This window comes from Anopheles ziemanni, chromosome 3, assembly GCF_943734765.1.
Source record: "Anopheles ziemanni chromosome 3, idAnoZiCoDA_A2_x.2, whole genome shotgun sequence".
Classification (NCBI taxonomy): Eukaryota; Metazoa; Arthropoda; class Insecta; order Diptera; family Culicidae; genus Anopheles; species Anopheles ziemanni.
Genome location: NC_080706.1, coordinates 44,921,646 through 44,945,996, shown reverse-complemented (window position 1 = coordinate 44,945,996; position 24,351 = coordinate 44,921,646). Strand labels below are relative to the sequence as shown.

General features: G+C 44.9%; 3 protein-coding genes across 4 annotated transcripts; 2 read left to right on the top strand and 1 right to left on the bottom strand.

Annotated features, from left to right (window-relative positions):
* Positions 1 to 11,424: 11,424 nt before the first annotated feature.
* LOC131289765 (cyclin-dependent kinases regulatory subunit-like) lies at positions 11,425 to 12,147 on the top strand. Its single transcript, XM_058319075.1, has 2 exons — positions 11,425 to 11,640; positions 11,711 to 12,147. Exons 1-2 carry the CDS (start codon positions 11,467 to 11,469, stop codon positions 11,777 to 11,779), a joined length of 243 nt encoding a protein of 80 aa, XP_058175058.1. The 5' UTR covers positions 11,425 to 11,466; the 3' UTR covers positions 11,780 to 12,147.
* Positions 12,148 to 12,313: 166 nt separating this feature from the next.
* On the bottom strand, positions 12,314 to 14,436 carry LOC131289764 (transmembrane protein 216). 2 transcript variants are annotated; one of them, XM_058319073.1, is made up of 3 exons: positions 14,372 to 14,436; positions 13,870 to 14,282; positions 12,314 to 13,621 (listed from the first exon to the last, which is right to left on the bottom strand). In XM_058319073.1, the coding sequence occupies exons 2-3, from the start codon at positions 14,087 to 14,089 to the stop codon at positions 13,428 to 13,430; spliced, it is 414 nt and encodes a 137-aa protein (XP_058175056.1). In that variant the 5' UTR covers positions 14,090 to 14,282; positions 14,372 to 14,436; the 3' UTR covers positions 12,314 to 13,427. The 2 variants fall into 2 exon arrangements, with proteins under 2 accessions (XP_058175056.1, XP_058175055.1); XM_058319072.1 differs by having other exon boundaries at positions 13,870 to 14,396.
* A 734-nt stretch (positions 14,437 to 15,170) lies between these two features.
* LOC131288883 (hrp65 protein-like) lies at positions 15,171 to 23,648 on the top strand. The gene is made up of 5 exons (XM_058318064.1): positions 15,171 to 15,749; positions 16,116 to 16,980; positions 17,062 to 17,252; positions 17,363 to 17,521; positions 23,067 to 23,648. Exons 1-5 carry the CDS (start codon positions 15,348 to 15,350, stop codon positions 23,277 to 23,279), a joined length of 1,830 nt encoding a protein of 609 aa, XP_058174047.1. The 5' UTR covers positions 15,171 to 15,347; the 3' UTR covers positions 23,280 to 23,648.
* The last annotated feature ends 703 nt before the right edge of the window (positions 23,649 to 24,351 follow it).

Genomic DNA, 24,351 nt, shown 5'->3' with positions numbered 1-24,351 from the left:
AATCTTCTCGTGCTTCTAATCGTGCCGACTCGTCGTGGGTGAGCCGTACAAAGAAAACTTCGTCCTCGTCAGCAATACGTGTATTACAAGCAATCAAGAACACTAAACATCCATACACCCACACGCGTGCACCATCACTACCTCACTACGTCAATTTGGGTCCTTTTTTCCATCGAACCAACGATCATTCGACGTGCGGGAGCTCTGATTTTCATCCTGTGGCTCCTGTCCAAAGTTCATTCTGTTTTATGTCCTTTTTGTTATTTTTCCCCTCACACCGGTCGTCCCATCAGGTGAGAGAACATTCGCTCGAACGTTACACACCCACTCTACTTTACACGCACATAGGCGTCGAGCTTTCACGCACGCACTCAATCAACCACCTGCACACACACATACACACACACACATTTGGAGGAGCGCATAGTTGCATTGGTCCCTAATGTTCCCTTTTGGGCTGAGATTCGTTGGGTGACGATCCGGGTGACACACATGACTCCGGAATTCAATTACACGGCACTGCAATCTAACGTCCTGGGGGAGAGTTGTTAGGAGTGATGGGTGGTGTAACGGGTAAAATTAGATAACTTCTCTTCACATAGGTTCACTTTACACCGAAAAAAAAATTAGCAACGAAATCTTACACCCACTTCCAGGCGCACACACGGAACACACGAACACTCGATATGCAATATACCCGTCAGGTGCGCCATGGCAAACCATGTTCGAATGGAACTGATTCGTACGTTGCATCCATTCATCCCCGCTGCCACCCGTCGTGGGTGGTTTTAACCGACGCTACATGCTGAGGGCACAGACATTCACACTGTCCCGCCCCGGTAGCCTTCAAACGGAGGGTGAAGTCCTTGAGTTCGCCCTACGGTTTGCATGAAAGTTCGCCAAAAGCACAAAAGACTTTACATTCATGTGGCTAACCGCAGAACATCCGAATTGAACGTTTTGGCTCGCTTTGGCTTAGGACAATGAGTGGAGGGTTAGCTAACAAGGTTGTTTTACTGTGAAAACTTTGTGACGAATAGTATAATTTAGTAGACGAGAACAAAACTGTGCGAGAAACTTTTCTTTACTGCTTCAGCATTTCAACATAGCTGGGCAGTATTTGAATAAAATCTCGCAGTGATAAGCACTTCGTGATTGAATTTGCTTTCAGTCTGCAAAGGTTTCGGGGGAGTAATTTATGTGTTTGTTCGCTGGAACGATTACGAAAAGGAAGGCGCAAAAGCAATAAAAAGGGACATGCTTATCGACGGCCAAAGTTAAACACCTTGGCTAACCCGATGACAGACAACCACGAACGGGCGAACGGAGCCCGACGCGGGCGGTATTTGGATATTGGCTGGGGTTGAATAGAACAGGACCTTTCTGCTTCTTTTCGTTTTTAATTGCTACTAAAATGACGCACCTTACGAACGGTTTTTGGGGTTTCTTCCCCACTCTTTAGATGATGCACTAAAGTCACTCGATGGCTTGCCGTCCGTTTGTTCGTCTTCCCCGATGGCGATGGAACTGATAGGCAGGATGGCTGTGGGCGACAGTGACGATAACGACAAACGAAAAACGGGATTTGGCGCGACCACGGTACTAACCGACGAGCATCGGCTTCGAATCGCAACGCAAGACTGAGGCTCGTGGCTTTTCGTTCGAGGCCACAGACCGCTCCCCAAGCATTAGGGATACAGCTCACTCGAGTGTCCTGTCTGACCCACAGATACACCCTCGCAGCAGCAGCAGAGTTGGATATGACCAGCACCAACACCAACGTCCCAGGCGAACACTCCCACAAACGGTAGGCGAGAGCATGATATTCGCCACCATTTATTTTTCCGGATGGAAACTACTATATACGTAACCTAATACATGATTTTAAATATTTCCTTTTTCACATTACCGAATACGTCCGCAAAGAAGGCAGAATTTCATGTAAAAATATTCTTCCCAATGTGCTTACATCGTGAACAACCAGGCTGCTCCATCGAACGTAAGCTTTCGAGAAGCTTTTGACGCGATGGTGTGAAACAACCCATTTGGAAGTGTGCTTCTTTCCTCCCCTGCTGCACTTTCTCTTTTGTGTTTATTCTCTCACTCTCTCGTTTTTCACAAACACACATTCACACATCCGTGGTCTCGCTCGGAAAATGATCAGGAACGGTTGTTTTTGTGGTGTCGATTACTTCGTACATGCGAAAGCCCATTTGCTGGAGAAGCTTTCCGTACATTCGCTTCACCCAAAATCAGTGTACAAACGATTGCGTGGTAAGTGTGCGTGACAGCAAGAAGTTTATGGTTGTAGTAGTTGTTGTCCAGTAGAGTTGTTGTGGTTCAAAAGGACGATAAGTTCGTACACAGAAACACATTTTTTCTCAAATTTGCTTTCTCCCTCTCTTGCGCTTTCCTTTTCTTTCTTTCTTTCGTCTTTCGTATGATGATGAATGCAAACAAATGATTTCGGGCGCACCTAAGAAAAACACAACAAACGCCCTTACGAACCAACACAGCCAAATCTTGGACAAGTCTGGCCGCTCACTACACCTGCACGCTATGTTGCAACCGATGAAAAGTGGAAAAGGTTGCGGAAAGGTTGGAGTCAAAGGTTGGGTGGTCGTGTGGCTTTTCATTCAGAGATTTTTCCTCCCATCCACCACGGTGGAGGTGATGGAGCGAGGAGCCACTCCGATTCATAGCCGCTCGACAGCTGCTACCACCGATTTGGACCCGAAAGATGGTTTTGTTTGCCTTTGTGTGGGGAGCATTTAAACATCCCTTTCTACGCCTTCAAAGCACATTTTCCGGCCCGCTGGTTTGGTTGACTGCAAAGATAAGAAACTTCACCCGACCAGGTGGGGCCGCTGCTACCTTACTTTCGCATAGACAAAGACGACGATTACGACGTTGGCGTTTGTTGGCATTTGTCGTTGAATCACCAGCACCACCCCCGAAGGATGGCCTCTCTGGTGAACGCGAGCAGATTTGTTGTTTAGCCCAGCTCCGTGGCATTTCCATTGTCACTTGGCCGTGTATAATTTTACGCTCACTTTTCCACGGCTGGCCGAAGGAAGGCTCTCGAAACCAGCCATGTGCAGCCGGCATTGCTTAAGTGAAGGGATGACTCGAAGACGCATTAACCCGGTGATGAGATTGTCTGCGGCGGATCGTTTAGCAAACAATAAACGGTTACCGTTGTTTGTGTGGCACACCAACAATATCGTTATGGTATGCTTTGTTATGCGTAACTGGTTGCCACTGAACAATCAATTGAAACTGATGAAAGTCGGATTCTTGTATGTATATGTCTTCAATTGAAACACATTTTATCATGCGTCTTTTATCACGAGTATGGATAACTCCCGTATGTCGCGTTCTTGATGAGGTTTTAGGGATTTATTCACAAGGAGGTACAATTTTGTCCCTAATTTCACTCGTGGCGACTAAGCTACGCGGCGTGGTGCACGGTACGATCACGCGGTCGACGAGCCTGACTCGGTGCGCAAAAGGACACGCAGGTACGAGAAGAGACTTTGATCTTCGCCTTTAGGCCGAGAAGCGATAAGATAAGAGAAGAGAAGTTGGTTGCGCACGTCCCTGGCTTTTATCCGCGCTAGTGCAACGTGCACTCCCTAGCTGTCCTGTTCTACATGCGTCCGCTGTCCCTGTCTCCTGGTTCGCCAACCGGCCTTTTTAAGTTACGACTGATATGCGCCAGGTGGCGTCCTGGTCGCCACAGTACTCCCCCCTTAGAGCGGTGTTATCGGTATCTCAGCGGGATCTTCACTCTTCGTCCGACCCTGGTAACACCGGTCGATATGTCTTGTCCTGGTCGTCGTAGGATAGATGGTGGTGGAGTTGGTATGGCATGCGGGGCCGGTGGTTGGGGCGAAGGTTGCACGGCGGGAACCTGCTGCGTCGGCGGGACGCTGGGCGTTTCGGTCTGATCGTGCGACGTCGGTTCGGGTGCCGTGGTGGTTTCCTCAACTGTGTAGGCCGGTTTCAGACGGTCGATGGATACTAGCGTTGGTCGTCCATTGAGTAGTAGCTGAAAAGACTTAAGATTTCGTGTAAGTACTTGGTATGGACCGTGATATGGAGTTGTTAGGGCGGGACGGACGGTGTCGTTGCGTACAAACACGTGAGTGCATTTGTTTAGGTCGTGATGGACGAACGCGGTTCGGTTGGTGTGCCAAGCGGTGTCAGGTGGACGGATTTTACGCATCGCTTCCCGTAGCGTCTTAGCGAAATCGGATTGATCGGTCGCTACTGGTTGTGGTTCCTTTGAGAAAAATTCGGCGGGGATGGTAAGCGTCGTGCCGTACACGAGTTCGGCCGGTGATGCGTTGATGTCGCTCTTAAAAGTTGTGCGCAGGCCGAGCAGTATTAAAGGAAGATGTTCACTCCATTTAGTTGTGTCCTTGCACGTAATCGCTGATTTGAGAGTGCGGTGCCATCTCTCGATTAGCCCATTAGCTTGCGGGTGGTAGGCGGTCGTCCGAATGTGTTTCGTTCCGAGGGTTCGATTCAACTCGCTGAACAAACACGACTCGAACTGCCTTCCTTGGTCCGTTGTCACTATGGATGGCACTCCAAATCGGGCGATCCAATGATACAACAACGCTGCGGTCACGGTGGATGCGGTGATGTCCGGTATCGGCACTGCTTCCGGCCAGCGGGTGAATCGATCGATGATCGTCAGGCAGTATCGGTTTCCATTGCTTACTGGGAAAGGTCCGATTATGTCGACATTGATGTGGCTGAACCTGTCCTGCGTAGCCGGGTACGGTGTGAGCGGACTTTTGGTATGGCGGCTGACCTTAGCACGTTGGCAAGCCAAACAGTTCCTCACGAACTCGCGCGTCTCCTTCTTTATGTCCACCCAGACAAATCGCTCTGTCATCAGTCTGACTGTGGCTCGTGCTCCGGGATGGCTTAAGTCGTGAACAGCGTGGAGGAGCTGTTGGCGGAATGATTTAGTAATATACGGTCTAATTATTCCGCCGGGGCAGTCGGCGTACAGCGCTTTGGTACTTCCGGGTATCGGCGTCTTCTGCAGGGACAGATCGGAGGGGCTCTTCTGGTTCAGAATAGCTATAAGCTCGGGATCGCGGGTCTGTTCGTCGGCCAGGCGTTCGAAATCGATGCTCGGTGTCACGCGTACTATTTCAATACGTGAGAGCAAGTCGGCTGTCACATTTTTTTCCCCTGAGACGTGGTGTATGTCGGTCGAGAACTGTGCTATGAAGTCCAGCTGTCTAGCTCTTCGCGGCGAGGCGTTATCATGGGTTTGTCGAAAGGCGTACGCTAGAGGCTTATGGTCCGTATAAATCCGGAACTCCCTACCCTCTAGTTGATAGCGAAAATGTCGTACGGCGAGATAAATAGCGGTCAACTCACGGTCGTAGGTTGAGTAGTTCCTCTGTGGTTTATCGAATTTTTTCGAGAAGTAACCTAGTGGTTGGAGTTGGTCGCCTACCCGTTGGTGCAGGACGGCTCCTGCGGCGAAATCAGACGCGTCTGTCCACAGCGAGAGTTCTGCGTTTGGGATCGGGTGTGCCAGCAATGCTGCTTGTCGAAGCTGCTCCTTGCAGCGAGAGAATGCTTCGGTTGCTTCGGGTGTCCAGCTGAGCGGCGTTTTATCCTTTTTTTTATTTCCCGGGGTCATTTTGAATAAGATGCCTTGCGTATCTATAGCGTTTGGTAAGAAGCGTCGGTAATAATTTACCATTGCGAGAAACTTCTTCAGCTCCATTATCGTTGTGGGCTTCTTTAACTCGGTGATAGCTGATACGCGTTCCGGGAGGGGGCGAATACCTTCTGAATTAACCAGGTGCCCTAAAAAGGCGATCTCGGTCCGGTTAAATTCGCATTTGGCTGGGTTGATGGCCAAATGGTGTTGCTCAAGACGCTGGAATAACTGACGCAGTTGTTCGTGATGTTCTTCTGGTGTCGTCGAAGCGATGATCATGTCGTCGATGTACGGGAACACGAAGTCAAGTCCTCGTAGAACATCGTGGATGAGCCGTTGGAACGTTTGTGCCGCGTTCCTTAGACCGAAGGGCATCGTGGTGAATTCGAACAGCCCGAAGGGGGTCGTGATGGCTGTCTTCGGGATGTCCTCCGGGTGTATCGGTATCTGGTGGTATGCCTTGTGCAGGTCGACCTTTGAAAAAATGGTCTTGCCATGCAAATGCATCGTGAAATCTTGGAGGAAAGGCAAAGGATAACGGTCCGGTATAGTCTTCGCGTTGAGAGTCCTGTAGTCGCCGCAGGGTCGCCACGTTCCATCTGCCTTCTTCGTCATGTGTAGGGGGCTGGCCCAGCTGCTGTTGGAAGGACGACAAACTCCAAGTTGTACCAAGGACTCAAACTCGGCACGGGCGGCTGCGTATTTCTCGGAGGACAATCTACGAGGACGAGCGAAAGTCGGGTGTCCGGTTGTCTCAATGCGATGAGTGATTTCGGATTGCAGCTGCGTGCCGGGGGTGGTGGGCGAGGTTAACCCGGGAAATTCCCTTAATAAGGAAGCTATCGGTGACGATGATTCACAAACCTTGACGGTTGGCTCCTCTGGGTTATAGTCTGTGGCGCCGGGCGTGCGGAGGTTAGTGAGGGCGTCTACAAGGCATCTGCGTCGTAGGTCGACTAGTAGGTGAAAATATTCGAGGAAATCGGCGCCAATAATAGCTGTACCCACGTCGGCGATCACAAAATTCCACAGGAAATTTCGTCGCAAACCCAGATCCAACGTACGAAGCGACTCACCGTATACCGTGATTGGCGTGTTGTTCGCGGCGAAAAGTTTCATGGATGACGGTTTATGGAGAGCACAGCTGATACTTCGTGGGATTACGGAGACGTCGGCACCAGTATCTATTAAAAATGGTTGGTTCGTTTTTCGGTCCACTATGACGAGGCGATGAGTTGTCGATGATATAGAGTGGACTGGTTGCTGCTGAACGTCTCCCGCAGATTGTCACGCCGACGACGACGATGCATTATTCCGTTGTTGACGGTTAACAAACGAGCACGAGGCTCGGCAGTTGCGAGCTTGTTGACCGTAACGCTGGTGGTAGTAACACAAGTCGTTTTCGACGCTACTAGTAGATTGGGCGGGCTGCATTCGGGTACGTGATCGAGACCGGTTGCGACCTCGATTCAATTGATTCAGCACGGTGTCTAAACGCTGCGTCAATTCTGCTACTTGTCTCGTGAGTCGGTCCACTTCCCCATTTCGAACCTCCGACACCTGTTGGTATGCACCCGTTTGGTGGTACAAAGCGAACGAATCTAGGACGGAATCGGCCACCTTTGCCTTATCTTCAACGTCTGGCGAGGCGGCGATCACCGCGGATTGTATGTATGGCGGTAAACGTCCTATCCAGAGGTCAACCAACATGGAGTCCGAGATTGCTCCGTTTGCCGTGCGTCGCATTTCGGCTAGCAGTTGGGACGGTTTCCGATCGCCGAGGTTCATATCGGATAACAATCGGTGTAAGCGGCTGCGTTGCGACTCCTCGAAATGTTGGACGATTGTCCTTTTCGCAGCTTCGTAGCGGTCAGCGTTGGGCACGTTATCGAGAAGATGGCGCAGCTGAGGGAGGATTCGCGTCGGTATTTGTGTCTTCAGTATATTGAACCGTTTGACGTGGTGGCTCGGAGCGATATTCCATGCGTCAAACCAATTTTCCAAAGCGTAGAAAAAGGTGTGGATATCGGTTGTATCCAATTCGGGTGGCTTGAGGCGCATTGTATTCACAATCTCCACTTGAAATTCCGGCGGGTCGGTAGAGGAATCGCGCGAGAAGGGTGACTCGATTGTTGGTGGGCCAGGGGCTATAACTCCGATTGCAGGGGCTATCGACGCGGCGGGGGTTTCTGCTGTACCCGGTGGACGCGGCGGGCTACGCATCATCCTCGTTGGTTAGTCGAATTAAACGGATGGATCCTACCTTAGTTGTGTGCAGGCGGCGACTTCGGTGCGATGGCGGGTGCACGCGAGGAAGATGGCGGCGACTTCGGTGCGATGGCGGGTGCACGCGAGGAAGATGGCGGCGGCTTCGGTGCGATGGCGGGTGCACTTCTCACTATCGTCAGCACTCGTCCGGCTGCGATGTCGATGGCGGCTACTCGCGATAGTCAGCACTCGTCCGGCTGCGATGTCGATGGCGGCTACTCGCGATAGTCAGCACCGTCCGGCTGCGATGTCGATGGCGGGAGCACGTGCAGACAAAAATGGCGGTCTCTGTGCACGCCTGCGGCTGCAATGGCGATCCGTGGACGACGGTAGCACGGGCTGTGTACTCCGGTGCGTTGTGCTCGTCGACGTAGTGTCGTGCAAATCGCGGCACGAAAAATCGTCGTCTTGCTTTGGGTTCGACGGCCCTGCGGGCTTGCCAGGCCTGCAATTGCACTATGCGAGCACGCTGCTCGACGTCGATGTGTGTGTGTGTGTGTGCGTTTCGTTCGTAACGGCGCGGCGTGGGTTTGGCTACTCCATCGCTGAGCCCTCGCTAGTGTTTGTTCGAGTACACTCGTTTCCCACGGCACTATATCACTGCACTTTTTTTGGTCTTTGAAGGCGCTGCGGTTAGCTCCTTAACACTCCCGTTTTGAAATGGCACTACATTCACACGCGGGATAGTATGCGACCACGGAAAGTTTTCGCCTCGCACGCACATGCACTAACGCGTACTTATATCGCGCACGATCACGTCGGGGTCACCAGTTTTAGGGATTTATTCACAAGGAGGTACAATTTTGTCCCTAATTTCACTCGTGGCGACTAAGCTACGCGGCGTGGTGCACGGTACGATCACGCGGTCGACGAGCCTGACTCGGTGCGCAAAAGGACACGCAGGTACGAGAAGAGACTTTGATCTTCGCCTTTAGGCCGAGAAGCGATAAGATAAGAGAAGAGAAGTTGGTTGCGCACGTCCCTGGCTTTTATCCGCGCTAGTGCAACGTGCACTCCCTAGCTGTCCTGTTCTACATGCGTCCGCTGTCCCTGTCTCCTGGTTCGCCAACCGGCCTTTTTAAGTTACGACTGATATGCGCCAGGTGGCGTCCTGGTCGCCACAAGGTTTTACATGAGCAAACAAATCGGGAACCCATTGATTTTTATCTTACTATAGTAAGCGGGCAATTGCCCGCTCATGACAATAAATTTATTAACAATTTTGCTAGAAGCTTTCAATGCTAACTAAGTTTACTGCACCTCTTTCAAATACAACTTTCTTTAAGTAATCAAGCAATACATAATTTGCTGTACAAAGATATTGGAGTTCAATTCATCATTGGGTTATAATTTATGGTATTTCAACCATTATTTCAAATTCTGACCAAAGTGTTTGAAGCTTGTTTAACTAAGCTTGGGCATCAGCTTCATGTTTTCATGTATCCGGCAGCACTGCTGTCAGTTTCATCCTTCAATTGTTTGTATTAGTGATGGGAAAACTGAATCCCTACAGGGATTCGAATCTTTCGATTCAAATCCATTCAGAGATCCGGAACTACGAACCCGAATCCCAATCCGTCATATCATACGTGCTCATCTAATGCCGATTTTTCATATGATGTGTTTAATTCAATGAATGATTTACATAAGAATATCAGTATAGTTGACATATTTTTATCTAATTGTATTCAAACAACACGAACAATCTAGTCCTTTTTGGGAATATGCAGACTAACTGATTCACCCGAGTTTATTCCAAGAAGAGTAGCATTTATTATGTTTCACCGAGGTGCCACACGTGAAGCTTTTTACACCGAACGAACGTTTTTTCGAGCGGCTGGAGCTTTCCGTGTGTCAGCTCTGCCTCTCGCTCTAATGACAGTTGTCTCTTTCCTTCCTTCGGTTCACGTTCGGTGTTGAAGCTACGATCAGAATTCGAGCGAACGTTCGCTGGCGCACAAAAAAAGTCGAGCGAATTTTTTGGGCATTCTTCCCCTTCCATGTACGGATAAAAAAACAGACCAACTGTGATAAAAATGGTATACACCGAATGCCGCAAAAAGCTCGGGCCAAAAACTTCGGTCTACGCGTTCGTTCGCTTACGTGTGGCTCCTCGGTCAAAAACAATTATGACAGCGTTATCATTCAAATTGAATAAATCGTGAATCACTGAAACAGTGAAGCAAGTCCTTTTGATGTTTTTCCGCACTTTCCCGGCGGGGACTTTATTGCGGAACGAACATGTTTGAGGTTCTGATAACATTCTTTACAAATAGCGCGTCAGATATGGCTGATCAGACCGGGTCCGATACAGCCCAGCGGTAGCGCCGGTTAGAAAAATCGACCCATGAGCGCCGGGGCTCACCACCTCGACGGCGTGGGTTCGAATCCCAACCGAGACCGGACCCTACCCTGTACGAAAAGACTGACTATCCACGTACACATAGGGTAACAGTTTCGTAAGCCCTTAACGGGGTAGGCATGACCAACAAGGTCGTTACGCCAAGAAAAAAAAATTGTGTTGCAGATCGATGAACAAAAATCCATAATATGTAATATGCTCCAAATTTTGAATTTTAGTTAGTTACACATTTTTACTTTTGAGCGGATTCAAGGTGGAAAGAACGGTATTAGAACCATGCTACACGAATAAAAAACTTTTGTTTTTTCCGAACTAACATTTTGTGGAAGACCGCAAGATCGTTCAGCTACTATTTGTGTGTAAGAACCTTAAATCATCTTTTCAATGGGTCCCATATGAGCCATCGGCATTAGAAGGTTACGAGATGAGCAAACTATTTTTCAAGTAAAAATATGTCGGTAAAAAAAACCCCTATTTTGTGGAAAAATGTACGATCCTCAATTCATAGTGGCCAAAACACATTCAAGAACGTTCTTTGTAATGCGTTCACGAAGCGAACGGCACATTACATACCATTATAATATTTGGTATATAACGTGTCCCTTTTCAAAATAAGGAATAGCCCAGATATTATCGACTATTTACTTTCAGATCCCAGATCGAAACACGAGTCGAATCGTTGTATCCAACAGCGTACCACACCCACACCCAGCACACCCACCAACATTGCTCTTTTTTTTAAGGGACACGCCGAAAACCTTGAAAATTGTAAACCTTTTCGAGTGCTTCTCGGCCGCCGAGATTTTGATGGAACCTGGCCGAAAAGCTTATCGAGAAAGTACGTGTTCGGGAGACTGGGAATTTGACTCAAATCATTGTGAGTCGATTCAAACTATTTAGAATCAAGTCAGAATCGAATCAAATCAAGTTCCAAACCAATCAAATTTGATTTGAATCCTATTCGAATCAAATCTTTAGAATACGACAAATGGGATCCAAATCTTTTGAATCTGTCAGATGGGATTGGAATCTTTGGAATCCGTCTAGGGATCGAATCTTCGAATCTTACGAATCCCGATTTTGCCAACACTAGTTTGTATTTCAAAATTCTATTTGAGTTGTTTTTAAAGATAATACAAGCATGCCGTCGGATCAAATCCAATATTCAGAAAAGTATTACGACGAGGTGTTTGAGTACCGGCACGTAATACTTCCACCTGATTTGGCCAAGTATGTGCCGAAAACACACCTGATGTCAGAAACGGAGTGGCGTAACCTAGGCGTTCAGCAATCTCCCGGTTGGGTGCTATACATGGTAACTTTACGGTGTTTCGCCTGTTATGTAGAACAAATTAGGCTCAACCGCTTTCTTCGATTCATTTCAGATACATGCGCCTGAACCACACGTACTACTGTTTCGACGTCCACGAGCGGATCAACCAGCACAATTGTAGAACGATGCAGCGTTCCTTAGGCAATAATTACGACGCCACTCGTAAAGCCGGCATGCGGTGCTCAATCTGCTGTTGATAGTTTTAATTAATGCTACTGAATTCGATAAATGTTGCATTTTCGTCCCATTAGCACAAGCCACAATTCCTGCAGGCCCTGTGTTACCAATAGTTACTGCCCTAGTCAGTAATGAAATACGAGGAACTATTAAGATCTCTTCTAAAGCAACCGTGTATGAGTACAATGCCATGTTAAACCAAATGATAGCTGTGTCTACCAAATGGTTTGGTTAGTCTGCTAAGCAAGAAGGGATTATCTTTTGATATGAAATAAATTGACAAGTTGTTAAATATTATCTGTTGGAGGTGATGTATTTTAACCATTTCTTGATTATACATGTTTCTTGCTTCCTAGCATTACACAACGTTGCATTCAGTGCTACTTCTGTTAGCCTTGCTAATCGGGCGATCTTTATCCGAAGAACACGATGTTACACTTTTGATTACATGGTAAAAACAGAAAGGAAACTTTGTAGTCATTACACAACGCTCAATGCGATACACTCTTGATCTGCTACATACATGAGTTGATATATGAACTGTTTCACGTCTCTTCTTTTCTACGCTTATATTGGTAAATATGATTCAAAATTTTACGATGCATTTTAAGTAGAGTATATATTGCAGTATTTACTTTTTAATTCTTCCGCTGGCCAGTGCCAGTACCTGATATATGCCACTCAGTAGAGCTTATAATTTCACGTTCAAAAATGACCTAAGAGCCGCAAAACTGCGTAATAACATTGCCTAATGTCTAGGTTTTCGAAACCCGTTAGTATGTTGCCCATGACGTCTACATGCTACTTAGATTTTGATATTAAGAAAGGAGAGACGACTGGAAAATTGTTCATTTACGGTAAGATTAAAAGAGATTGTTGAATTATTACAAGACAAAGGACTTATGCTCCGCTGAGCAGCGGGAAGTATTACCATCAACCTATGTGTATGACTAGACTCAAGCTCTTTGGTTTCACATTTTAAAGGACTGCACGAGGAATAAATATTGAAAATGTTAATTTTAAAGTGTGTATCGTCACTCGAATATGCGGTGCATGAAAAAAAACTGAGAAAAGAAGCTACCTTTCGCCGCAGGCATATTTGTTTGAAGTTAAATGTTAAATCTATCCTACAGCAGTAACCACTCGAAACAGTCATCTCGCCACCGGACGCACTCCTTTCGTATGCTGTGCCTTGGTAAACGCTTATTTTAGACAACACGACATGGTGTAGATGGCATAAAAAGTCTGCTCTGTCATGGTTGCAACCATTATTCTGTAAACTACATGGCACCTAGTCACTACCAGCCTTACGATGGCACATGGCGTTTTGGCCAAATTGAGCAACATGATGATGGGCACAATGGTGTGCAGATCTTTATAGGCTCGATTTTTATGTTCGCTTTTTAGCAGTACCTGTTTCTAACTGGGCATTCAACTAGGTATTGCTTCTAAATGTTTGTTCAGGCAGGTGCAACTGGTAAAAGCCGTAGGGAATTACCAGAGGAGGGTATTTGTCGGACACGAGAACCCACAATGAATCTGTGAACATTTCGTTCGGGTTTGCTTTGGCAGTTTTTGCGATGGTTACAAAACTAATCGTAGGAAGGCGGCCGACAGAGCGTGAATACGAAGAGTATCGCAAAGAACAGTTCTGCTGCCTGTAGTGATAACATTAAGGCACATAGGATGTACTCCAGGCGTAGTCGGTGCAGCTGGTAGAAGAGCAGGTAACCTACGCCCATGCCACAGGGGATGGTCAGAAAGACGGACAGGATCACATGCCAACCTGCAAAATAAAACACTGTCGTTAAACACATTTGGAAGGCAAATTTCCGTTTCGCATTGATACAAAAACTAATATGCCATATTAGTTCTGCCTGCATATTTTTCATTTCTACATTGCTTACTTTAAAATCGCGCATACATGTGTGGACTATTTATAAACACATAAAGTAGCCTCGTTACCCTAATGCCCTGTCCATACCTGCGCATGGTTGCCGTACATTGTGCGTATACGAGACGAAAAACACTTACCATGGTCGCTAAGGCTGCCCCGTCTACCCAGGATGATTCGGATTGTTTCTACCAAGCAGAGGGCCACCAGAATGCAGGCCTCGCGTAACAGAATGTGATCAGGATATTTCAAATTGACTGCCTTCAAAGTGAGCATTCCGAGTTCACAGGTAGCGAACATTCCGAAGTAAAACGAGTTGAGGTACAGTAGAATTTCGTAGGTTAAGCTTGGATTTCCCATCGTTATTAGTTCGTTTTCACTCCGTTGCTAGGGCCGCCAGGTTGTTTGAGTGTTTGCTCCGTTTCGCTGCACCCGGATCACTGCGGGCACATAATCATCCAGCGGGAACAAGCGGACATTGATGGCTTTTGAAGCGGAACGGGGTTGCTGTCCGCATCACCGTGTCACGCAATGGACTGTGCACCGTCCGAGCCTACAATAGAAGCCGGACGGATTGGGTCGATTAACGAAATAGTTCTGCTCCTGCGGAACGTTAATTTTTTCCTATCTATCTAAGCTCACTCGTGGAAAAAGCCTCCACCGCACAAAACACTGGGCCAGAGTTTTGAAAGAAAAATGTTTATTTTTAGAACACTGCGTTCTAAACCTTCAGGTACCCAAGGTGAATAGCAAGAAAGGTGTACCCATTGGGTACACTAGTGGTGGGTACATCGAATCCTCAAATCCTAATCCCAATCCATCGTTTATCCTAATCTGAATCCCCATCAAATCTCAACTGATAACTAGCTTTTTTCGTAATAAATGCATGCCGAAGTGAGCTTAATTGCTGTAAGTAGTATTGTTGATCTTGAAAATCAACGGAAATGTACATCAGGTCCGGGTCTGAATCATTGTCACTCCGTGGGCTAAATGTAATGGTAGAAATCACCAGATAATCGGCGTTCTACTGTATTTCTTTGTTAAAAATGAATGTTTTTCGAACTTAAGTTAAATCGTTCAAAAACCTTTATCTATGTCCATTCTATTCTAATCAGCGCCCGAGTCGAGTAAACTGAAATCAATCACATTATCTCTAGATCGAGTCGAGTGTCTAGATCGAGTCACATCAAATTCAAATAGATTGTTATCAAGTCACCGCGTGACTACATTAGGCGTACCATACCACGCGGTCAGAAACGTCCGAGTCCCAAACAAATCAAATCTGATTCGAATCCCAATCAAAATTTTTGAATCCGTCAGATGGGATTCGCATCTTTGGAATCCGTATAGGGATCGAATCTTCAAGTCTTCCAAATCTCGATTGTGCCAACACTACCCAGGGGTATTACCCACGATTCTGCCATTTTCATTTTGCTATCCACTCGAGGTGGTCGCACAGTTCTTGGGTGAGCGCGGTTGGTGGTGTGCAGTAAGTGGAAATTTGCAGATTTCTGCGAATTAATTTTACCTCCGAAAAACATTACATAACGTGTAGAGTTAACGTTTGAAAGTGCGCATAATCGTGAGTTTGTGAAACGTGATAAAATACCAGATCGAAATGGACATCGCCGTGAAGCAAGAAGTAAATGGTTCTCCACTACCACAGCGTCAGCAGCCGCAACATGGCGGCGGTGGCGGAGTTGGACCCCAGGGCCCCATGCAAGGCCACCAAGGCCCCGTAGGTGATGGGCCCGGTGGTAATAAGAATAATATGAACCGGAACAACCGTAATAATAGTAAAAATCGTCAAAACATGGGCCCCAATCGTGGCAATCGTGGTGGGCCTGGCGGTGGCATGGGTAATAATGGCGGAGGTGGTCCCGGGGGTAATGGTGGGCCGGGCCTCAATCGTCAGGGCAATCATCCCGGAAACCAGCAGAATCAAGGCGGAGAAGATGGTGGTCCGCAACAAAACCAGCATCAGAATCGTGGCATGAACCGTGGAAACCGCGGACATGATGTGAGTATTATCTTCCCGTTTGAGCACGCTCGACTTTCAAGATGGCGTCTTTGTTCTGACACGCGTTTTCTTCGAGCAAAATGGCGGCTTTAAAGGATAGGTTAAAAATAAATTTAGTAGTTTCAAGAGTTTAATTTGCTCGGTTAGTGTATGCCAAAAGCAGGGTCATGATCAAAAATGGTGATTTTTTTTAAATTTTTTCATATGATTTTATAGATCAGGTATTGTTCGCGCATGTGCAGGTGCTCAATACATAACCTAGACATTCTCAATGCTGTTTCATTTTTTTTTGTCTCGAACTTTTTGACTATTTATCGCTTGGTTTTGTTAACGAGTTGTATGGCATGTTTCCGATCGTTTCAGCAGATGGATAATAGCTTTGGTGAACGGCGCCGTGGAGGAGGTGGCGAAGCTTTTTTCATCAACGACAAACTTCGCATGCTTGCTGGTCCGCTGCTGGATATTCCACCGATCGAGGTGCAGGAGGCTAAATTCTCCGGCCGCAACCGACTGTACGTGGGAAACCTTACGAACGATGTGACTGAAGAGGAATTGGTGGAAATGTTCAAGCCGTTCGGTGAAATTCATGAGGTGTTCATGAACAAGGAGAAAAATTACGCCTTTGTGCGCGTAGACTTTTTCTCGAACGCTGAAAATGCCAAACGAGAGCTTGATGGTACCATGCGCAAGAATCGGGTGCTGCGGGTGCGTTTCGCTCCCAACGCTACTGCCATCCGGGTGAAGAACCTAACGCCGTACGTCACGAATGAGTTGCTGTACAAAGCGTTCGAAGTGTTCGGCCCGCTGGAGCGTGCTGTGGTGCAGGTGGATGAGCGCGGAAAACCGACCGGCGAGGGAATCGTAGAGTTCAAGAATAAACCGGGAGCCATGGCGGCGATTCGGTATTGCACGGACAAGTGCTACTTCCTCACATCGTCGCTGCGTCCGGTCATCGTCGAGCCGTACACATACCAGGACGACAACGATGGTCTGCCAGAGAAGTCGCTGAACAAGAAGCAGAACGAATTTGTTAAGGCACGCCAGCAGGGTCCCCGGTTTGCCGAACATGGCTCGTTCGAGTTTGAGTACGGTCAGCGCTGGAAGCAAATGCATGAGCTGTTCAAGCAGAAGGCCGAGGCTCTGAAGCGCGAGATGATCATGGAAGAGGAGAAGCTGGAAGCTCAGATGGAATACGCCAAGTATGAGCAGGAAACCGAACTGCTTCGTGAACGTACGTATTTTGATTGATTGTTCGAGGAGCAGGATGTCTGATGGTTAATTTTTCGTGTGTTCATTGTTTTCCATTCTCTAGAGCTGCGCCAGCGTGAAATGGATCGTGATCGAAAGAAGGCGGAGTGGGAGATGCAAGAGCGACAGGTGGCGGAGGCGCGCCAACGCAATGATCTACAATTGAAGACAGACATCGAGGAAATGAATAGCCGTATCAAGCGCACCGACGAGGAGCTGCACCGCAGACAGAAGGAAAATACCATGTTCATGCAGGTAAAGTATCTTTTTGTATTGTATGAATGATTTTTAGTGTTCATAATTCTGTTAAGCGATAATTTACAAATGCGATTAATTTATCAATTCTTTCACCCTCTTCTCAGCAGAACCAACAGATGACTATTATGGAACAACAACAAATGAACGATATGGGTGGAATGGGTGGCGGTAGCGGTGGGGGCGGCGGTGGTGGAAATGGTAATGATAATCGGCGTAACTTCGACATGATGAATCAAAGTGGCGGTAACGGCAACTTCGGCAATATGGTAAGTACAATCCTGTGTTTGATGGTATATATTTATTTGAAACTTTTAGCAAACTAAAAAGAAGAAACTGAACCATAATATTACGCTCTCTTACATTGCACGTGGCTTTCGCCAACGAGACGTGTAAGCCGTGCCGTTCACAAGATCTACTTAATAATAATCCGTATGTTTCATCAATCGCATTCCGATCGATCGGTGTTGAAAAGATCAACGCTCTAGCATTTTCACGCGAATTTGACGATCTTTTAATTTTTGTTTTGATTGAGCAAAAAACATCTTTGTGCTTGAATATGACTGCAAGTATGTGCGGCTCCGCTCTGGAAGTGGATTATATTTTCTTATGTTTGCAACGATTATGGACTGGCGTGGTGGCGAAGTTATATATAAATTGATCCGTGTCAACGAGACAAGATCAACACGTTCATATCAATTAAAAAAACTCCTCTGACTGGGTTATAAGGGTAAGGAAAGTGGTGGTGTTGTGGTAGGGTTGTGTTTGCAACTTTCTGGAACTGCAAGATTCGCTACAAAAACTATGGATTTATTGCCAAATACCATGATGTTCAAATAAAAAATTAATGCTGTAAACGTTTATAACAAACATTAATATCAGAAAATGATATTGTTGAGTTAGTAGTGGAGCATTCAACTTCAATGATATTCTGTGAAGGTACTGAATTATAATATGTCATTTTCAATAATTCTTTAATAAAATTAAGGAATAGTCTGGGCATATCTCATTACAAATGACGGTATCAATATTCTATTAATATCAGAAAAATGAATAGCTCAGAGTGGGAAACATTTTGTTCCCTACAGTTTCTAAACATCTTGTAGGTGTGTGACTGTTCATCTCCACATAGCGAACTCTCCTCCGTCGAACTCAGTTCCCGCAACAGCTGGGAAACTCGTAGGAAACTGGCAGGAAACTCTTGACAGCACTAGCAAAGCCCTTCGTTCTGACGTTTAATAACTGACGGATTAAGAAGAAGCGAAGAAGACAGAAACAAATGTGTGTCCACTTAGCGAACTCGGGAAACTCGAAAATCCATACAAATTTGACAGGAGTTTCACCAGAGTTTCCTATGAGTTCGCTATGTGGAGATGAACAGTGATGGCCGATCGCACCAGATGCTGTGATGTACAACAAATTTCTCGTCCGTGGCATTACATACATATACGCGCATTCAATTTCTTTGTATTTATACATCAGAGTGTGTCGTAAGGGGGGTTCGCGACAGCCGAGCGTTAACGCCGGTTAGAAAATCGGCCCATGAGTGCCGAGGCTCACCACCATGACGGCGTGGGTTCGAATCCCAACCGAGACCGGATCCTCCCCCCCCCCCCTGTACGAGAGGATTGACTTGATTATCCACGTACACACAGGGTAAAACGTATCGTAAGCCTTTAACAGGTAGGCATGACCAACAAGCCAAGAAGAAGTATGTCATAAGATGTTTACATACGTTGAAAGAGAATGAATATAATACAAAAGCAGGCGATGAACTCCGTGATCTTAGAAACAGCTTCCTGTGCCGGACGAAAGCTTCTCAACGTCAATCCGTGCGACCGTCAAGGTGTTCTAATGTTAGTCTCGAAACATTCAGACTCTAAAATACTTCTCCTACAATTCGATTCAGTGCGTTGGTTTTGCCTTTTCAAATTTAATTAATTTATTATTATAAAACCGTTGCCGGGTCTCCCTCTGCTGTGTGAGAGGACCGACTATCCACGTACACCAAGGAACCAATCTAGTCAGCCGTTGTTATGGGGCTGGTATGACCGAAGACGGTCGTTACGCCAAAGAAGATAATATGATCTCGCAAACAAAATGTAGCATAAATAAAAGGTGTACATTTATCTGAGAGTCAATTTACTTGCTCTACAGATACAAATGTTACATTTTGGTTGAATTGAAGAATGTAGCATCTAAAAAATTACATCCAGCGAGCGTGTCATGATTTAATTACCTGTGGAGAACAGGTCATTTTACGGAAAATAAAAATAGAGAAGCCTTACCACTGGGTCTTTGGTGCAATGCTTCCTGGATAAGTGACAAGGTGTTGGTTTGTACTTAAAAACTACTGTTTTAACATTTCTTCCATTTAATCTTACAAAATGTTAATGTAACTTGACCAGGATCTACCACTCATATCATAATGATGGTTGTCGGTGGAATTATTAAATACGAGCATTATTACTTCTAGTCAAGTTAGCACACGATGCTGACATACGTATCGGAAAATTAAAGCGGATGGGGTGCGTTTATCTATGGGTACAAACATGTTCAAGACATCGACCTAGACTTTTAAGCTTTATTTGATTGAATGTTTGGCTACGAATGAATTTTAATTATTACTCACGTATACAGCCTCCGTCCGCGGGGGGTCCGCGATAGTACAACACGTGGGACGTTCAACAGGGGGAAACAAATCTCGTAAGCCCTTAACGGGCCGGCATGACCAAGAGGTCGTTACGCCAAGAAGAAGAAGAAGTATACAGCCTGGAATCGAATAAAAAACATTCGAAAAATGTATCGTTTACTCCAATATAATTTCGAATGGTGCCATATTCTTTCTTATAAAACCCTATGCAGCTAACTCAAACGGTCGTTCCCGGAAACGTACGGCTTCAACAAACAGCGCCGCCATTGCAAGGTTGCCAAACAACCGCAAGTTTGCTACCGGTTGGCAGCCGCCACAATTAGCTTCGATGATTCCCCTCAGCGATTGGATCTTACCACTATATGCTTGTAAGCCGCAATTGAGCAGGTGTATGAATCACCGAAGCGTTTGGATGGTTCAATTAACCGGTTGGAACTAGCAATTGTATGACTGAAAATACTGTAAGGTTCACTGCCGTGGGTATGTATTGGTTCTCGCAGGGATTAACGCATTGACGAACCGAGACACGAGCAAAGACACATTCTATGTCGACAGAAAAGAAGAAATTTGATATTTGCCGCAAATTCTAAATGATGCTGTTCTGTTACATACCATTTCTTCTTTTACAATGTTTATCTACGAGCAACAATGGCCCGTTGTTATGGTAATGAAGGGTTCATCTAAAAAGCAAGGACATCCTTTCTGTAAAGCTCAAAAAAGGACCAACGTAAGTTACTTCAAACAGTGACATTATCGTGGTATCTAAACTGATTTTCACATAACATACGATGTTCTCAGTGTGTTGTGTTTCAAACAAAGTTGTACATTATATTTAGTCTAGTCAATGCCTTTTTGAATAATTTTTTTAGTAGTTTGTACACGACATGCAACCAGTAATGAATTCCTAACGATATACGTTCTCATGTCGTGGTGAATTGTGAACACATATTTAGGAACAAAAAATTGCTTACATTAAACAAAATGCACGCAGATTGAAAGTGTCCGCTGATTGGTAAAAACTTGAATGAAATTTATTGGTTTATATTTTTCAATTTTCTTTAAGTATTCAAACGGGGTGAAGCGCGCGCTCACGAGCCCTGGCTCGTGGCCTATACATCCTCGTTACACCGACTCTACCTTCCACTTCCGGAAGAATGACCCTTTCCAACGGCTGCTCCGGAATAGAGGAAAAACTAGCCTAGCTAAGGTGTTATGCATGAATAATGTATAACGTATGTATATAATGCAAGTAATGTATGGCTTAAGGCCGTTAGAAGGGAAAGAAGGGAAATATAACGTGAAAAATTAAAACCAAACATTCTTCTATGCGCATTCTTCCATCACATGTTGCTGGCAAAATTGATTCACGGTTGAAGCTACTGCCACCACGAACATGATTGATTGAATCATCGCCACTGCCGCCATATTCGTTGCAAACATAATGTATTACTTTCGTTTTATCTTCTGCACTCGTGTTCTTCCATCGCCAGGGATGGATAACTGTTTTCTGAGATACAAATATTGGCCCAATTGTAGGGAATGTGTTTTACGCGAATCATGCGACTGGTTATTTTTAATTAGTCAGATGGCATTACCACCGTATTATATTAATTTTTTTTAGCACCGTTTACCCTGCATTTTAAGTGATACAAATCATCATTCTTATTAGCGGTTCGAATCGGATTGAACAAGTATCTTGATGATTTGTAACTCTTGTGATTTGATTGAAATAAACAAAATCAAACAAAAATGTGAATCCTTACCAGGGATTCGATCCCCAATAGATTGAATTCAAGTTAGTACGAGAAGGTATCAATTGCCTCCGAGATTTGAATCCCAATGAGAGGTGGGACAAATCACTAAAACTTTCCTTTTGCTTATTGAAATGTTTGAATTCAGTAGTAAGATTTTGTTCAATCACACGCATTCCTTCTCAGTATCCTAACAAATAAAATCTATGAAATTCTGAATGAATTATTAAGCGAACATGTTACATGTGTAGTTTGTTAACATGTCTGTTATTCCGTTTTAAACTACTTTCAAACTGATCGATTCTACTTCGAATTTCATTTGTTCGTTTATGCTTACGTAAAGAGTTTATTATTCAGCTCATTTACTGTGACTACGCAAGTTATATTGTGATGGTCGTTTAAGTTCGAATCAGCTATTACCATTGACATGGTTTTTATGCTTTTACATATTTTATATAATTGCAAATAAAGTTTTGTATTGTAAGGAATTACGATAATAACTCTTAGAGTCGACTCAGTAGCATCGACCATAAACGTCTGTGCTTCAAATCCTGATCTAAATTAACATTTAATGTAAAATTATTAAGAATATTCTTCGATAACGAAGGCTTTCCACGTCCGTTTGAATAAATTCAACTCTTCCACCATACAATAAATTTGTTGCCATATTTCATAAGCGTATCAATCATGGACTTTGTTTGACAATAATTTCTATGACGCAATTTCTTAAGAAATACTACATTCAATAATTTTCCCCATGTGCGTGCGTGATGGGGATGCCTTTTAAAAACACCTATTAATTTTTGTATGCGTTTTTCTCACATGTCATCTATTTTCTATACATAATTATGCGAAAAAAAAAATTTCCCTTATCTGTATGCTTCTTGTATGATTTTTCCAGAAACTGGATATAAGAACCTACGTTAATGATCCAAACATTAACTTATTCTTGTATTCTCTACATATCTTATGATGAACTTTTTCGTGATAACGCATTTCCGTAAAACACATTTTTAGATTGGCCAATATTTGTATCTCTCTCTCTCTCTCTCTCTCTCCTTGCTATGTGTCAATGATCTCCGAGTCCGTCTGTTCCAAGTTCCACTGCTATGAATTGAGCAGCACGAAGACGAAGCTCTAATTCACAATTTAAAATTGTTAATGTTTCCTTTCCTTAGTTTTCCCATCCCATATGATCCACAAAATCCGCCTTCCATCCTGCTGTATTTTGTGAAATTTTGAAATCTTTCGTTTTTTTTCGAGATTTTTTTTACTACATGCTCCACTCTCCACTCTAATCCTCCCCCTCTCTCCAATGAAACCTTCTGTAAATGCTAAAAATTAAATGAAAAAATAACCATGCTCCTAATTTTGTTCAACACAATAAATTATTATGATCCTGCTATATAGGAACCAACGGTCAGAGATTACGATCACGGTCAGAACCGACCGTCTCGTTTCGACGATGGACCGCCACAGCAGCAGCAGCAACAGCAACAAATGCACCAGCAGCAGCAACAGCGCGGCAACAATTTCGGAGGCAATCGTAACAATTGGATGAACAATACGCCCGAACGTCGTAATAACAACGATGATTTCCAGAACAAGCGAAGACGCTTCTAAGGCGCAAGTGAAGCGCGCTTATTGCAATCTTCTACCCGACATATGCCGTGCTGCGGTTACTGTAACACTCCTTATTCTGCAGCTTCATCGGACCCCAATTTCGCCATGGTTTTTTTTTTCAAATCCATTGTCAAATTCTATCCTGACTTGACTAGCTGCTGTTGGATGTGGCATTGAATAGTTTACTCCATCCTATACGCAGCAAGTGTATTGTTGAATAACTTCTTGACCTTCAGCGGAAAGAGGTAACAAAGTCAGCTGTTACTATGCTCTACTTTGCCCGATTTGAATTAACCGAGAAGCACACGTGCCACTGGCCCCTGTACGGTAGCCTAGCTTACCTACTGCTTTAGGTCGATCATGACTTTCGATGTTCAGGATAGATGCAAGCACATTCTTTGTAAAAACGTTGCTAAACATGTGGGACATCTCACTCAATGTCCAACGCACCACCATCAAACCATAACAGCTTCGAAAATTGATTTTTCCCTTTAACAACGCTTTGTCTCAAATTTATGTAAGTTTTTCACCCACCACTTACTTTATTGTTCGTGACAACGTTGAACATTAACGAAGAAATGAAATGAAATGAGGATATGCTTTATTCTTTTGCCTACATGACTTCAATGAACTGTTGTTGTACGTTCTGCATCGGTGATGCAAGAAAAACCTCTTGTGCAAACTCTAGAATTACGTTTATATCTACACATTTACTCCTACCTACCGTGGTGTTACACAAATTTAGTGCAAGTAGGATTAAGCTGAAGGAACCTGTTCTTCAGGACTATTTTGAAAATTAATAACATTAAGCATCTCATCATACCACACACAAAGAAACAAATTATTTGGTAGGGAATTAACCATGCAGTAAGAAGCATGCTTATCAGACGAAATATGTAACACATAAATACTTCAAATTAGGAAGTATTGAATAGATTTTATCGCGTATCAACAACACGCCCTATTACACACCCACACACAAACAACATTTCGCGCGCGGTGGGTTATAAGAATCCCATCCGTGCCGTTGCAGTTTAACAAATTTACATTCTCCCCCCTATGTTCTTTTCAA

Coding starts and splice junctions, on each gene's coding strand:
- LOC131289764 (XM_058319073.1), bottom strand. CDS start 14,089: ATGGGAAATCCAAGCTTAACCTACGAAATTCTACTGTACCTCAACTCG. Junction 13,622..13,869: donor GGGCAGCCTTAGCGACCATG/GTAAGTGTTTTT, acceptor TTTATTTTGCAG/GTTGGCATGTGATCCTGTCC.
- LOC131289765 (XM_058319075.1), top strand. CDS start 11,467: ATGCCGTCGGATCAAATCCAATATTCAGAAAAGTATTACGACGAGGTG. Junction 11,641..11,710: donor CCGGTTGGGTGCTATACATG/GTAACTTTACGG, acceptor GATTCATTTCAG/ATACATGCGCCTGAACCACA.
- LOC131288883 (XM_058318064.1), top strand. CDS start 15,348: ATGGACATCGCCGTGAAGCAAGAAGTAAATGGTTCTCCACTACCACAG. Junction 15,750..16,115: donor GTGGAAACCGCGGACATGAT/GTGAGTATTATC, acceptor TCGTTTCAGCAG/ATGGATAATAGCTTTGGTGA. Junction 16,981..17,061: donor AACCGAACTGCTTCGTGAAC/GTACGTATTTTG, acceptor TCCATTCTCTAG/AGCTGCGCCAGCGTGAAATG.